At 53.3% G+C, this 15,042-nt stretch overlaps 1 protein-coding gene across 3 annotated transcripts in view; it reads left to right on the forward strand.

Moving 5' to 3' along the window:
• The window catches only part of Sez6l (seizure related 6 homolog like), a 173,779-nt gene that overhangs the window by 117,674 nt on the left and 41,063 nt on the right, over positions 1 to 15,042 (forward strand). For all 3 annotated transcript variants that reach the window (XM_047562820.1, XM_047562821.1, XM_047562822.1), the window contains exons 6-9: positions 3,311 to 3,476; positions 6,435 to 6,601; positions 7,415 to 7,609; positions 8,813 to 8,951. In XM_047562820.1, the coding sequence (XP_047418776.1) occupies positions 3,311 to 3,476; positions 6,435 to 6,601; positions 7,415 to 7,609; positions 8,813 to 8,951 (667 nt within the window). The remainder of the gene's footprint in view (positions 1 to 3,310; positions 3,477 to 6,434; positions 6,602 to 7,414; positions 7,610 to 8,812; positions 8,952 to 15,042) is intronic.

Genomic DNA, 15,042 nt, shown 5'->3' on the forward strand with positions numbered 1-15,042 from the left:
AGGTGGGGCTGCCGCTCCTCAGGTGGTGAGAATGTATCCATGGCAACCAGGTGGGGCTGCCGCTCCTCAGTGCTGAGAGGCTTGGGGAGAGGAAGTGCCAGGCTGGAGTGGCAGAGCTGAGACCAGAGTCTTCTCCCCTGAGATTTCCTCCTCACACGTCCGCTGCCCGCAGTGAGGTCCTCGGAAACACACCGTCCTGAGCCCCGTGCAAAACCCAACGAATCCAAATCTGCATTCCACATGCCCTTGGGGTTGCTGTGCACTTCACGGTCGGGACAGCACCCGACAGGCCACCCTGACCCTGCGCCAGCGGGCACAGCCCTGACCATACCCAGCTAGCCAGAGAGCAAATCCCTTGCAGACCCTCAGGAGTCCTGGTGGGGGCAGGAAAGCATAGATTACCCCGATTGGCTGAGCACCTACTATGTGCCAGGCCCTGAGCCACGTACAAGAGGAACACCAGGAACAAACACGGGATTCCAGCCCCACAGACACTCACGGTCAAGTGGAATCCAAACCAGCAAATGAGAGCAGATGATGGATTATGACACTTAATTGTTGCAGTATTGATCCCCCAGGCCCTTCGGAGTTTTTCCTCTCTTTTAAACAAAGGGGAAAAAAATCCAAAGTACAGAGCAGTTAGTCTCCGGGCCGCTCTCGTGTTAATTTTTATCTACGTGGGAAATCAGAGAGGAATCAGGCCTCCATTTGTGCTAAGAAAGATGGATGGGGAGCCGAGGCTGGCAAGTCGAAGGCCAGCAGACATCAGTCGGCTTAATAAGGCAAAGAGGGGACCCAGAGGCGCCACAAGAGAAGAGGCTCGGAGACAGATGGTGCCGCCTCCCACTGGGGACAGTGTCCTCCATCTCTGTCTCCCAACCTCAGTGATGTCGGCCAAGCTTTGAGCTCTGAGCCAGGCACAGCACCATGCCCCATCTGTAGATATCAGCTCATTGATTTCCCTCTACCGTCCCGTGGGGAGGGCGGAATCGTTACTGCCACTTTACGGCAGGGAAACCCAAGGCTCAGAGACCGCAGGTGTCTTGCACAGCAGGTGAGTGGCCTTGGATCCAAGTTCAGGGAACGGACTCTCCAGGATGGGACAGAAAGGCTGATGGGGGAGGGAAAGGAGAGCTCTGTGCTCTGTCCATGATTCTGAAGGATGTGTGGGCCCTTTCTGGCAACTTCTTTGCTGGACATCACAGCAAAGTCCAGAGCAGAGAGGAGACCTATCCATCCACCCATCTCTTCTACTGAGATCCAGGACCAGTGGCGCACGCCTGTCATCCCAGCAGCTCGGGAGGCTGAGGCAGGAGGATCGCAAGTTCCAAGTCAGCCTCAGCAACTTAGTGAGACTCTAAGCAAACTAATGAGACCCTGTCTCAAAATAAAAAATAAAAAGGGACTAGGGGTGTGACTTAGTGGTTAAGCACCCCTAGGTTTAATCCCCAGTACAAAAAACAACAACAACAAAAACTATTCAGCCACATGGTCATTCATCACTCAATGAGTATCCACCACGTGCTCAGTATTGAATTAGCACTGATGGTACCAAAAGGAAAGAAATCTTAATGTTTCATTCAACAAACATTAATAAGGTGTCCACTATCTTCCATGCATCCTCTAGATCAGCAGAATATTACCGTGAGTAAGAAATGGGGTGCAGTAGTAGTTGCAATAACAGATTGCATTCCATCCCATCTGCTCCACTTGTGTCCTTGGGCTCTGTGTCCTTGGGCTAGTGTGTTACCACCTCTGGACTTCTTTTGCTCTTTTACAAAATGAAGGACTGTTGTTTATTTGATATTTATTGAGCACATACTACATACCAGGAACTCATCTGGGTACTGGTGATAAAAGAAAAGTCAAAATAACAATAATGGTGATGCTGATGGTGATGATAACGATGATATCATAGTCCCAGCTCTTGTGGAACCCACATCTTATAGAGGTAACAATGCAGAATGAAGGAGCAGCTTCCTCAGACAACACACGACAAAACAATTTCCTAGGAACCCAGTATCTAGGGCATAAGAATCAGAATGACTCCTCATTTGTGAACTGAGAAAGAACTGTGTAACTCTTTCTAGGGCACAAATCACTTTTTAATATTTCTTTATTACATTTTTATGATAAAAGTAATATATGGTTCTGCTAAAAAAAAAATCCAAGAAATACAAAAGAGCGTAGCAGATAGAAGCAAATCACTTTTATATTCATGGTCTCAACTGATCCTTGCAAACAGCTCGTTGAAATATGCATGACAGAATATTTTCCATCTTGCTTTTTTTTTTCCACTTAGAAAATAGTGAGCATTTTCTTATGTTCGCAAGTATTCTTTGAAAACACGGTCTTTGATAATCACCCGGGTAGAGCGTATTTATTTCACCAAACCCACGAGTGGATATTTGTGATGTGTCTTGGTTTCCCTCCGAGAAGCGAGGCAGCAATGAATACTTGCTAAGAACGCTAAATCCACGTGCAACTCTCTGAACCTGTTCGTAGGATCAGTTCCTAGAACTGTAATTCCAAGGTTAAAGCGCTTGAAGACTCTCCTGCCTTTTCGCCCAATTGCCCACCTGACAGATCCTAACCGTTTTTATCCTCACCAGTCAAGGATAAAAGTAACCATTTCTCATGACCTTTACCATGTCTGGGTTTTATCACTGCTTCTTATCTTGACCAATTAGGTGGATCAACACAGGATAAAGTTTAGATTTACTTTCCTTTTATCATTAGTGAGGCTGGATGCTTTTTGCGCTTCCTGAGTCACTGAGGACGGATGTCTTATCTTGTGAACTATTATGTCCTCAATTAACTTTTTATTTGGGGGGTTGGGGGTACCAGGGATTGAACTCAGGGGCACTCGACCAACCACCGAGCCACGAAATAGCCATCTCTATTTCGTATTTTACTTAGAGAAGGGGTCTCACTGAGTCGCTTAGGGCCTCGCTGTTGCTGAGGCTGGCTTTGAACTCAGGATCCTCCTGCCTCAGCCTCCCGGGTGCTACCCCTGCCCTGCTTGATGAAAGTTTTATAATTAAAAGTTGGGTTGCAGCCAGCCCCAGGGAAGAGTACCCGGATCTCAGTCATTCCCTCCCATGACACACACGTGTCGGGTTCCAGGTGGGGAGTGGGGTCCGTCTCACAGGATGGTCCTCCCGGAGGACAAGACTCTGCCCGCGACTCCTCCCACCGGGTCTCTTGCACTCCACCCTGGCTCAGGGGTAGGGATCAGATCGGGAGAAGGGACGCCCACGTCCTCCCTCTCTCTCTGCTCTCCGCCCACCACCTTCACCTTGGGGACCAGCCCCTTGCGGAGGAGCCGTGCACAACGCCACCATCGGCCGCGTCCTCTCCCCGAGTCACCCTGGAAACGCCAACGGAAGCCAGTTCTGCGTGTGGACCATCGAGGCCCCGGAGGGCCAGAAGCTGCACCTGCACTTCGAGAGGCTATCGCTGCATGACAAGGACAGGTAAGCCCGGGCAGGTTGGCACCCGCCCCGCGCCACCCCAGCCTGGGGACGCGGCTGGGGTTTTGGAGTCCGTGGAATGCAAGCGAGGGCCCTCCAGGGAGGGTGGCAGAGACCCCAGCGGCCATCGGCTGCCATCTCCTCCTTTTCCACATAGGTGACCGAGATGTGGAGGGAAAGGGACATGCCCAGGTCACGCAGCGGGCAGGGCAGGCGCGCGAGGGCCCCAGGTCCCCACCCTGCACGGTCCCCGCCTCCTGCCGCCCCTTTTTGCAGTCGAAGGAGGCGGGGATCCTCTCCCGGGCGCGCGCCCCTGCCCCGCCAGGTACTCGAGCCCGGGAGCACCGGCCAAGAGCGGAGAACTGATTCCTGGGTTGCAGGAGGTGGAGATGGACCGACTCGGTTTAGGGATGTGACAGGAATAGGGAGACGTTCGGAGACGCAAGCAGGAGAGAGCCCGGCCCAGGATCCGCAGTGGAACGCCTGCCTGCGCCGCGCCTTGTCCTGCAACTACGCGGGAACAGGAGCGCGTGGCGTAGGCGGCCGTGCGGGGCGGGGTTGCGCTGGGATCAGTCGAGGTGCTGCGACTGGTTTACCGGGAGTCGATGCTATGGGTGCCCAGGGGCTTGGAAAAGCGAGACGGAGTCGCCATGGTGGCCGACAGCGGGGTCTGAACACCGGGGACCCGGGGAGCCGCGCTGAGCACCCGCAACGAGGTCCATCCTCCAGGGCTGCTCCTGGGCTCCGCGCCCAGCCCTGCCTGCCACCCTTTGAGCCCGCCAGGCTGGCAGTGCCCCAGAGACTTTGGGTGGGTAGGAACCCAGCAGAACATGCAGGAGCAGTAAGAGGGGAGGGGATCTTCCACTTTGATAAGAAAAATAGCCAAACCGCGCTCAGTGGCGCACACCTGTCATCCCAGCGCCTCCGGAGGCTGAGGCAGGAGGATCGGGAGTTCAAAGCCAGCCTCAGCAAAAGCGAGGCACTTGGCAACTCAGTGAGACCCTGATTTGTCTCTAAATCAAATACAAAATAGGGCTGGGGAGGTGGCTCAGGGGTCAAGTGCCTCTGAGTTCAATCCCCAGTACAAACAAAAATTAGCTGAATTACCACAATGTTTCCTGATTGCAAGAAGTCAAGAACTCCACAAGACTCAGCCTAAGAAATGGGACTTCCAGCTAAACCTTGAAAAGAGATTGGATTAAGACAACCCAGAACTACAGAGAGAAGAGCACTCCAAGCATGGAGAACTCAGGGGTGGGAGGGCCACCAAGGAAAGAATCCACAGGTGTATTGGGGGAGGGGCATGGCAGAGGTTCTCATAGGGAACAGGAGCAAATAAAGCCAGGAAGATAAATTACAGTCACATTCTGAAAGTCTTAGAATGCCAGGTTACTTCTATAGGCAATAGGGAGCCATAGGAGGATTTAGAGTAGAGGAGAGACATGAAGAAACATTTTAAGATTATTTCCCTCCAAATGATGTCTTTCTAAACTTCAACCCCCATAATCTGTAGCCCACAAACTTGTTTGGGAGACTGTGTGCCTGCCCTATCCCTGTCTTGGAAGGTTCTAATATACATTAGCCAACAAAGGGGCTCGTAAGTCCTGCAGGAAGTAAAAATGTTTCGTCTTAGTTTAACCCAGCACTTCCCAAACCCATCTGACCACAGGCTACACAGGCTTTGAGATACTCTGATTGCAGACAGTCTAGAGCACAGAGCTAGATAAATGCTATTTTAAATGATTACTAAATCCAAGATTTTGAGATCTTAGGGTTTCCCTCCACGGCAGCCCGCTTTGCCAAAAGTTTCTTTTCCTTGAAAGAGGAGTCCTGACCACAGCCCCCAAGAAAGGCCAGAATCAGCAGCATCAGAGGACGGTGGAGATGCCCCTCCCGGGTCCTGGGGTGGCCCCTGACCTTGCCCACGGTCCCTTTGCTCTCCGCAGCCCTCCTGAACACACAGCAAAAGGAACAAACAGCAGCCCGAACATGCGTGCATCTCAGTGACATTAGAAATTCATCTGGGCAGCATAAAATAAACCAATTTTATGAGCCACGGTTAAAAAAAAAACTCAAAGGACTAAAATTGTGTGTTTACGACTCCATAAAAGAAATTCACCTAATCTGTATACTGTTTTTCTCCTCTGCTCTTGCATAATTTATTTTAAAAACACCCAGATCAGCAAGAAGTGAAGTGCCAAATAGCTTTAATAACAATAGAAACGAATCTCCAGCATTTTGTCTAACACGTCTTTGTTTTCGGGATGCTGTCTTTTGACCTATCCCCAGAGCCCCCCTGGAAGATCGCTGGGAAGGGTGTTAGCGTCCCTTCTTCCACAGCGAGGTGGGGGGGACACCGAGGCTGATGTAAGCCCCGCCTGTTGGGAGCTGGGGACTGGACATGGGGACTCCTGACTCCCCACCCCACTCTCTTAGAAAATGAGCATCTGGGACCGGGCTAGGTAGGGATCCAATTCTTAACGAGTGTGATTCACATACCCCCTCAGTCCTGGACACCTCCCTCCCGCGCCTGCTAACCCCCACACTCTAGTGGAAGCTTTAATTGTACCCATTTTATAGGTGAGGGACCAGAGGCTCAGAGAGGCAGAGGGTTCTTGTCCTAAGTCACACAGCTTGGAAGTTAGGCTCAGGGCTTCTGGTCAGCTCTGCCTGGCCTCTTTCAGCAGGGATCGTCCTCCACCCCACACACACCGCCAACTATCCCAATGACCTCCGCCGATTCACCTGATTCCTTAATCGCATCATGTACACCCGTTTTTCCACGAGCTCAGTATCCATCCTTGAGGAGACAGGTTTACTGAGATGCAGCAGCTTGTCCCGGCAAGGAAGAGGTCGAATCGGGCTTCTGGCCCAGGAAGGAGACCCCCCCACACACACACGCCACGCAGTGTGCTGTCCACCCAGGACTTCTCAGGGCCCCCTGTCCTTTCTCACTGCCAGGATGACCGTCTACAGCGGAAGAACCAACAAGTCCGCCCTTCTCTACGATTCTCTTCAAACCGAGAGCGTCCCTTTTGAGGGTCTGCTGAGCGAGGCCAACAGCATCCGCATCGAGTTCACGTCGGACCAGGGCCAGGCGGCCTCCGCCTTCAACATCCGCTTTGAGGGTGAGCGTTCCTGGAGGCAGCGGCCTCCCCTTCTCCCAGGGTGGAGGCCAGGGAGCTGAGGATCTGGGAGCAGGAACTCTGCACTCAGAGGCCAGCCTCCCCTTGGAGGTCCAAAGGCAGATCTCGGTCAATCGCTCCGCCGACCCCTGGCTCAGGCTAGTTGCGCCTCGGTGCGCGCGTGCGCCTTCCGCGTCACCCTCGCATGCTGATAGCGCGACGTTATCACCTCTGCTTTAGATAAGGAAACCGCCGCCTGAGGAACTCGGGTGACTTTCTGGAAGCCAGCACGTAGTACGATCGGAGCTGAGATTTTTGTCCTTAGACACTACTGTGTCCCACCCAGAAGGACCCTCATAGAATTCAGCCACCTCCTCCTCCAAGCAGAGTTAGCCAGGGCTTCCTGCGGGGACCCGGCCCTGGGGGAAAGGTTGCTCCGGGCCGTTCAGGTAGCCTTCTGATCGGACTTCCCCCAAGTCGTGGGCTTGATTGTGGGTCCATTTTATGGTCTCCTATGGCTGAAATCAGGATGCAGAAGTGACAGGGTCCAGGGAAGGAGACCGAGGGGTACAGGGAGGAATTAAAACGCAAGCCCTCTGCAGCCCCAAGCGCGGAGACCCTTGCTTGCGTTTTACGTATGAAATGCTTGAAGCTCGGAGAACTCGAGTTCGTGGCCCCTGGTTCTAAGCAGGTCCCTGCGAGCGCATTCGCTGTCTAGCGCTTTTCTCGACAGCAGGGGGCGTCCCACGGCTGAGCCGAGGCCCTGGGGGCGGCCCCACTCACCTGAGCTGCCCCGCCTCTTGTATCCCCACGCAGCCTTTGAGAAAGGCCACTGCTACGAGCCCTACATTCAGAATGGGAACTTCACCACGTCCGACCCCACCTACAACATCGGGACCATCGTGGAGTTCAGCTGCGACCCGGGCCACTCCCTGGAGCAGGGGCCCGCCATCATCGAGTGTATCAACGTGCGAGACCCCTACTGGAATGACACGGAACCCCTGTGCAGAGGTGAGTGGCGCCCAGGGACCCAGGAGCCATTTTTAGGATCAGAATCCCTTCCAGAGCCTACTGTCCTGTTGGTTCTTGGGAAATTACAAAATGAATAAATTACTTTTATAGTGCCTCTTTCTCCAAGCACAGGACCTGCAGTGCACAGTGTGGTGAGCAGATCACTACATGGATGTCAGCTCCCACATACACCCTCCGTTTGCGCAGTGCACAATGCACCAACAGTCCAGGGCAACCCTGAATCTCATTAATAATGATAATAATAGTCAGTGTGCAGCAATCACGTCTCAGGTGCCGTGCGGAGGGCTGCATGTGCACCATGATTCCATCCTCACTTCTACCCTGTAGACGTGATTGGCCCCATTTGCAGATGAGAAAATGGCATTTTGAGATGCCCAAGAACGCAGAGGGCAATTGATAGAGACCCGGATGGAACTCAGGTCTCTCTGATCTCAGAGACCCGTGCTTTAAGCCCCTCTGGACAATATTGGCTGTGTAGACCCCTCCTCTACTCGGGCTTCCAGTGGCCCACCCTCCCCAGCTCCCCCAACCTGAGCTCCTGGTGGCATGCGAGGTAATGAAGGGTGTCCTCCCTCCTGGCAGCCACCGCCGGTGGCGGTTAGAGTGGAATCACAGCCTTGCCATGGTGAGGGATGGATCCCTGTATTAAACGCGCTGGCTTAACAGAGCGGAATTTATGGGTGCTCTGGCCTCTGCCATGCCGAGAACCTTCCAAAGCGGTAAACACGGAGAGGGGTTTTAAAGGCGCCAGTGGCGGCCACGTGTCTGCTCGCAGCAGCTCAGAGCTGGAACCTGTCACAGCAACGTGGACCAAAGGGCAGGGCACCTACCCGAGCCGGGAGCTCTGTCACTCTGCGTGAGCCAGGGAGGCCAGCAATGCCGTCACCCCCGTTTTATAGAGGCTGGAGGCAGAGACCAGACCGGAGCCCCGGGAGTCGACTGTGCTGTTACCCAGCGCCTGCCTGGCCCTGGGGCAGAGCTCCCGTATGGATTCACCAGGACCCTCGGCTCTGTCCTTGGTCCTGAAAGAACTGGCGCGATCTTAGCTCAGCCTTAGCTCAGGCGGAGGAGGCAGAGGCCGCTGTCACGCCAGGGCTCCACCCACGTGGGCGGCGCCTGGCTGTGGTGCACCGGGTCCCGCCCCACCACGTGGCTTCCTTACAAACGGTCTGTCTTTTCCAGCCATGTGTGGTGGGGAGCTCTCGGCCATGGCTGGGGTGGTGCTGTCTCCAAATTGGCCCGAGCCCTATGCGGAAGGCGAAGACTGCGTTTGGAAGATCCACGTCGGAGAGGAGAAACGGATCTTCCTGGATATCCAGTTGTGAGTGTCCCCCATCCAGCCAGCCTGGGGGTGTCAGGGGAGTGTTTTCAACCCGTACTGACAAAGTATCTACCGAGGGAACTGATACTTTATATGAAAACAGACACAAATAATTGCACCCTGTAACCTTCATAAGCAATGTAAGGAAAGCGTCATGATACTACGAGGTTCTAGGTTGGGGGGTTGATAGAAAGATGAAGGCCAGAAGAATCTTCCCCTGGAATCTGATAGGAAAACTCAGAACTGAAGGATGGGTTGGAAGGAAACCGAATATGCAAAGGCCCTGTGGCAGGATCAGGTGTATCATGTCCAAAGGACTGAATGGCCAGTGTGGGCAGAGAGAAGAGGACACTATACCTCAGGCCCAGTGTCCAACGGTGGTTTGATCTCCTGTTGGTCTCCCTCCGGGTCCCCTCAGTCAGGGGTCTGGTGTGACTTCTCTGTTTCTAGAGTCTAATGTAGAACCAGATACTTAGCAGGTACTCAGGAAATGACTGCTAAATGGGAGTGTTTAGTGAATGGGCTTACCTGACCCTGAGTCCATTTCCTGTACTGCACGGGGTAACCATTAGATGCTCCATCCAGAATGTTCTCCCTATCTCCATGGGAAGCCAGGAAACCCCTACCCTGTGCCAGATACAACCAGCAATCGCCCTAAAGATAAATCTTGATCCCTGAGGCTGTTCTCACAAAGAACCCCACCTAGAGGGTAATGAGCCCATTGCCTGGATGAGGCTCCTGAGGCTCAGAGAGCCCTGGGCTGGCAAGTAGCAGAGCTGAGATCCAGGCTCTGGTGATTCTCAGCTGTGTGATTCCACCAACCTGTGCAGGGACTGACCCAGGTGGTGCATCCAGAGAAAGCCCAAGAGAAAGACTGCCAACAGACCAGGTGAGGGACAGGAGGGGCCCCGAGCTGCCGTCTGCAGAGTAGCTGCCAGAGAGCAGGACGATCATTTGCAGGCTTCTGGTGACTCTTTTGAAGCTGCTCCTTGAAGTCCCAGGGCCATCCTGGGACCACCGACTCCGGCTGAGTCAAAGACTCACAAAGCTGCTCCCTGGTGGACCTGGGACCAGGGCAAACTGGGAGAGAGTCCCCTCCTTCACCTCCAGCTGCAAGACCTCTCGGCGCCTCTGTTTCTCACCATCACGGGATCTTGAGACATTGGGTCCCGTGGCTACCAGAGCCTGCTGCTCCACCTCTTCCCCCACGCCCGCCTCCCTGGCCCTCGGGGTCTGGAACAAGATGCTCATCCGTCCAGCTGAGGCATTTTTTGTGTGTCTGCTCTGAACCGAGCTCAGCAGCAGGCTCCGGGAAGGTCCCCATGGCTGTAAGATTTCTCCTAGAACAGAGTGGCCTGGACCGTCTCTCTCAGGGGAGGATGCTGTGCACCCACCTCCTGCCGCAGTGGGCTGGGGACTGGCAGCTGGGTGCTGGACAGGACTGGCCTGGGGCAGAACAAGCCTGGCAGAGGATGAGGGAAAGGAAATGTCCCCCAATGCCAAGGACATCGGCAAAGGCCAGAAGTGGGAGAGTGTGGTCACTTAGTGACTAGGGAGGCTAGGGAGCAGTTACAGAGAGAAAGCATCCAAAGAAAGCTCTGGCGTCTTCTTGGCTGATGCTCCAGATAGAAAATTCCATGCTAAAGCTGCTTTCCCTAGGAAGCCTGCTGTGGTTCCCTATTGCCCTCATGGTAACTATGAATTTTTTTTTTCTGGTTTATGAATTTCTCTTGCTGGGGGCGACTGGCCCCCAGAAGTTACTGGATAAGCCACCCTGGTCTTCAGACTGAAGAACTCAGATCAGTTCCCGAGTTCTTGGCTTCCCTTGCAGAGGATCCCACCCAGCCCCAAGTCCCAGGAATCGTTGGAACCCCCTCCTTTCTGCTCAATGTGGCCATGCCATCCTTCAGGAAGCCGTCCAGACACATGGTTTTCCCCAAACCAGGCTGGCTCACAGGACGGAGGGCTGAATGAGGAAACAGGAAAATGGGCACCTGCCTTCATCCCTGCTGGGCATTGAATATTCAATTAACCTTCAGCTTGACCCAGGTTGGGTTTTATTCCCACCACTAAGCGTACACAATGGGGAACCTTGAGCATTAGAGCAGAACTCCCTCTCCAAAGCCAGGCCACAGACGGGAACGGCACAAGCCCCTTGCAGACCTTCTCTCTCTGGAGTATTTTGGCAACCCTGGGCATGAGCACTGGCTGAGAGAAAGAACCCCCAGCTCCCTCCCTCGGTGCCCTGGCCCTTCATGCCCCCAGCAACTCAGGACCCAACTCTGAGCCCCTCGGGGCTCCAGGCTCACCCACGGCATGCTGGCCAAGGTCTGGAGGCTTCCAGTCATGACTATTTGGGGGGATGCTCCTGGCTTCTAGTGGATAGAGACCAGGGATGCCACTCAGCATCCTGCAATGCACAGGAAGTCTCCCCCAACTAAGAATGAGCTGACCCAAAATGCCAACAAGTGCAGAAGTAGAGAAACCCTTAGATATGCTGAGACTTGCAGGACAGAGACAAGATGGGCAAAGACAAAGGAGAACAGTGTTCCATCCAAGAATAGCATGTATTATTCTTATAGGTCAATGATATTAAATTTTGCTGAGCATTCAGTACATTCTGGGTGCTGAGTGTTCAGTTCATCTTGGGTGCTGAGTGCTCAGTTCATCCTGGGTGCTGAGTGCTCAGTTCATCCTGGGTGCTGAGCACTCAGTACATCCTGGGTGCTGGGTGTTCAGTTCATCCTGGGTACTGAGTGCTCAGTACATCTGAGATATCTTCAAAACTAGCACATGCAAAGGATTCTGTTATTATCTTGATTTTGCAGATGAGTAAACTGCAGCTCAGAGAGACAGAAGAGAGACTACGATTGCATAGCTAGGACTGGTAGAGCTTGGATTTGAGCCCCCATGTTTGCCAGGTCCCCAGGGCCTTAAAAGGAGCTGAAGGAGGCCTGGTGTGTCCGGAGCTGAGAGAGGCATACTGAAGTAGGACAGCCAGGAGGCTGGTGGGATCCAGCAGGGACTTGAAGGCTGCACTAGGAAGTCTGGATATCCCCAAATTAGACAACGGGGCCAGGGTTTTGAGTATTTAAAGGGATTGACCCCACGCAGAAGGGAGCCAGGTCCTCAGGTCACCAGACCAAGGCGCTCTCTGGCCAATCCTGGCTCCCGCTTGGTGGAGTAGCATCTGGAGGCGGCGCCTCCTCCCTCCCACAGAGGGAGCCAAAATAGCTTCCCAGCCAGGGTTCCACCAGGCCCCGGAGCCGCTGGGATTAATTCATCCCGCCTGGTCTCGCTGACAGTTTTAGTAAACCAACGTGGGTCTGAGAGTAAAAATAATCCTGTCCTTGGGGCCCCTCCACTCTTCCAAGTGTTTGCAATTGTCATTTATCACACGAGCCACAGCCAGGGCTGGGCAGGGGCTCCTGGGGGCACCGGGCACTGCAGCCATGAGAACGGACGCCACAGGTGGCAGGGGACAGGGGCCTGGGCTGCCCTCCTGGTCCCGGGCAGTGACTGTCAGGGCCTGGACTTTACAGTGAGTCACTATTAAGGACCTACTGTATGCTCCGCCCCCGGATGCATAGTTACGTCCAAGAGCTAGCATGAATGCGAACATCTGTCCGGGTGGTTTCCTAAATCGAGCTGATGTGAGTGGAGATGATTGCAGAAGGGCATCTGCGATGGTGTCCTACGGTGGCCGGGAGGTACTCAGCCTGTCGTCTTGGGAGACTAAATATGGAGAATCCTTGAGTAGGGCAGATATTATGGTTGGCACTTTATGGGTTGGGAAATGATAGCCCAGAGAGGGGAAGCGACTTCCTGGGGCCACACAGCTAGTCGAGACAGCACACACCAGGGCCTTCGCTTTCACTGATTGGACAGGCTGTTTGGGGACCAGCTGCTCATTTCAGTGGTGACGCAGGAAGGTTCCAGGGCCTGGAGGAATTCAAAGTCCAGGAAGGGAGGTGAAGCTGGACACAGACAATCCAGGGGACCTAAGCAGGTAGCTGTGGCTTGGAGAGGAGGCAGAGGGTCAAGGCTCTCACCTCTGCAAGTTGTGGAAATGCCCCCGGAGGCTGGCTGACCTCCAGGAAGAAGCTTGAAGAGGCTCAGAGACCAATCTGGACGGGGGGAAGGCATTTTGGGAAGGGCCCAGAGGGTTCAAGGGCTGGAGCTTATAAAGAGTGGCCCTTCGCGTGGGGGCGGTACCCTGAGTGACTGTTCATTAGAATCACCTGCCTCGGATTAGTGTTGGAGGTGGAAAGGGGGGTGCAGGGCCTTGATGAGCCAGAGCCCCCCAGATGAAACCTTCCCCAAACCCCAATGCCTCCCCCCACCATCAAGGATCCCCCAGCTCCATCAGGAAGATGCCTCTTGCCCTAGAAGCCCAACCGACCTGAACCTTTTAAATACTGAAGGATTTCTTATATCATTTTCTCTTCCTCTCTCTCTCTCTTTCTCTCTCTCTCTCTCTCTCTCTCTCTCTCTCTCTCTCTCTCTCTCTCTCTCTCTCTCTCTCAAAATAAAGCAAGGGAAGGAGAATAAGGACCTCAGGAACCACTGGTTAAAACATCATAGAATGGAAAAGCTGGAAAGTGCCCAGAGAGGGGAGGTAACTTCCCAAGCACCACACAGCCAGTTAAGACCAGAAAGGCAACCTGGTGTGGCTGCAAAAGCTCAGCACAGGGGCCCCAAAACTTGAGGAAGCCACATGGCCAGGGAGACTGAGTCACTAGAGTCAAAAAAGCTGCACGTGAATCCTGATCCTGATGCTCAGTGGCTTTGTGACCTTGAGTAGTTTCTAAAGACAGTGCTGCTGGCTTCTTCTCAATGGGATATTTTATCCACTTTACCCCCACGACTGGCACCCCATCCATAAATAGGAGAGAGAGTAGGTCTGTTTGGCAGCATAAAATAGGCAAATAATAACCATAACTACCATAACCATATCTACCACTGTCTTCACCCCACACTCTGCCAGGATTCATGCTAAATACTCAGCATGCGTAATGTCATTTATGGGAATGATGGTCACAAAGATCGGGGCCTCTCATTCGCTGAGGGATTAAATGAGATAATACAAGGAATTCACATAGTGTGCCAGTCTCTGTATTATCTCATTTAATTCTCTGACCTGGTTCCAGGACCCAGGACAATGTCTATGTAATGCCACTGTGACTTCTTCCTGGTTATAGATGGGGAAATGGAGGTTGAGTGAGATGAAGTGGCTTGCCCAGGGTCACATGGCTATGAAATGGGACTCCAAGTCAGATCTCCAGAGCCAAAGCTAATGGGATAACTGCACAAAAAAATGGTAGTGAGGTGTTTCAGAGGGAGTTAGTCCTAGTCCCATCTTACAGAGGAAGAAACTGAGGCTCAGAGAGATGCCCCCCATTTCCTGGGTATCACCTGCAAATATACAGGTATCTCTGGAGGGAATCCCACCCCAAGCTCCACCTTGCCTTTCTGGCCCCCGCGCTGAGCTCAACCTGACGTCTGCCTGGGCCCTAGTGCGGTTCTCTGACCAGGAAATGGAAGGACCTAATAGCAAGCCCTCTAAACACATGATGGATGGTTCCAAATATTCCTTTCCAGCTGCCACCAACCTGTTCTCCGCTAAGTTAATTCTAAGCCCTAAAAATGAAGTGCCTCGTCCAGAGGTACTCCCATCCTTCAAACAGAGATACAGCTGCTGAGGCTGCAAGATCTTCACCCGAAAGCCAGTCAGGGGAGGGAGATTCAAGAGCTGCGGGGTGGCATTAGCCCCAGGAGAACCCATTTCCAGAGACGAGCCGAAATCATGGAGAAATCCCCACAATAAAAATACAACTGGCTGGATCCAGATATTCTAGGCCAAGCATAGAGAGAGACAGGATTTGTCCAGAGTCAAACGTTCTAAGGGATCCACCAAGGAGCAGCAGAGTTCATGGGAGACTTGAGTATATTGTGTTGCTGATGAGGAAACCGAGGACCAGAGAGAGGAAGCAACTGCCCTCAGACACTGTGTCAGTCAGCTATTGCTGTGTAACAAATAGCCCCAGGCTCAGTGGCACCAAATAGCAAGCGTGTGTCATCGCTCGTGAGA

The sequence above is a fragment of the Sciurus carolinensis genome, chromosome 8 (genome assembly GCF_902686445.1).
Source record: "Sciurus carolinensis chromosome 8, mSciCar1.2, whole genome shotgun sequence".
NCBI classification, from domain to species: Eukaryota; Metazoa; Chordata; class Mammalia; order Rodentia; family Sciuridae; genus Sciurus; species Sciurus carolinensis.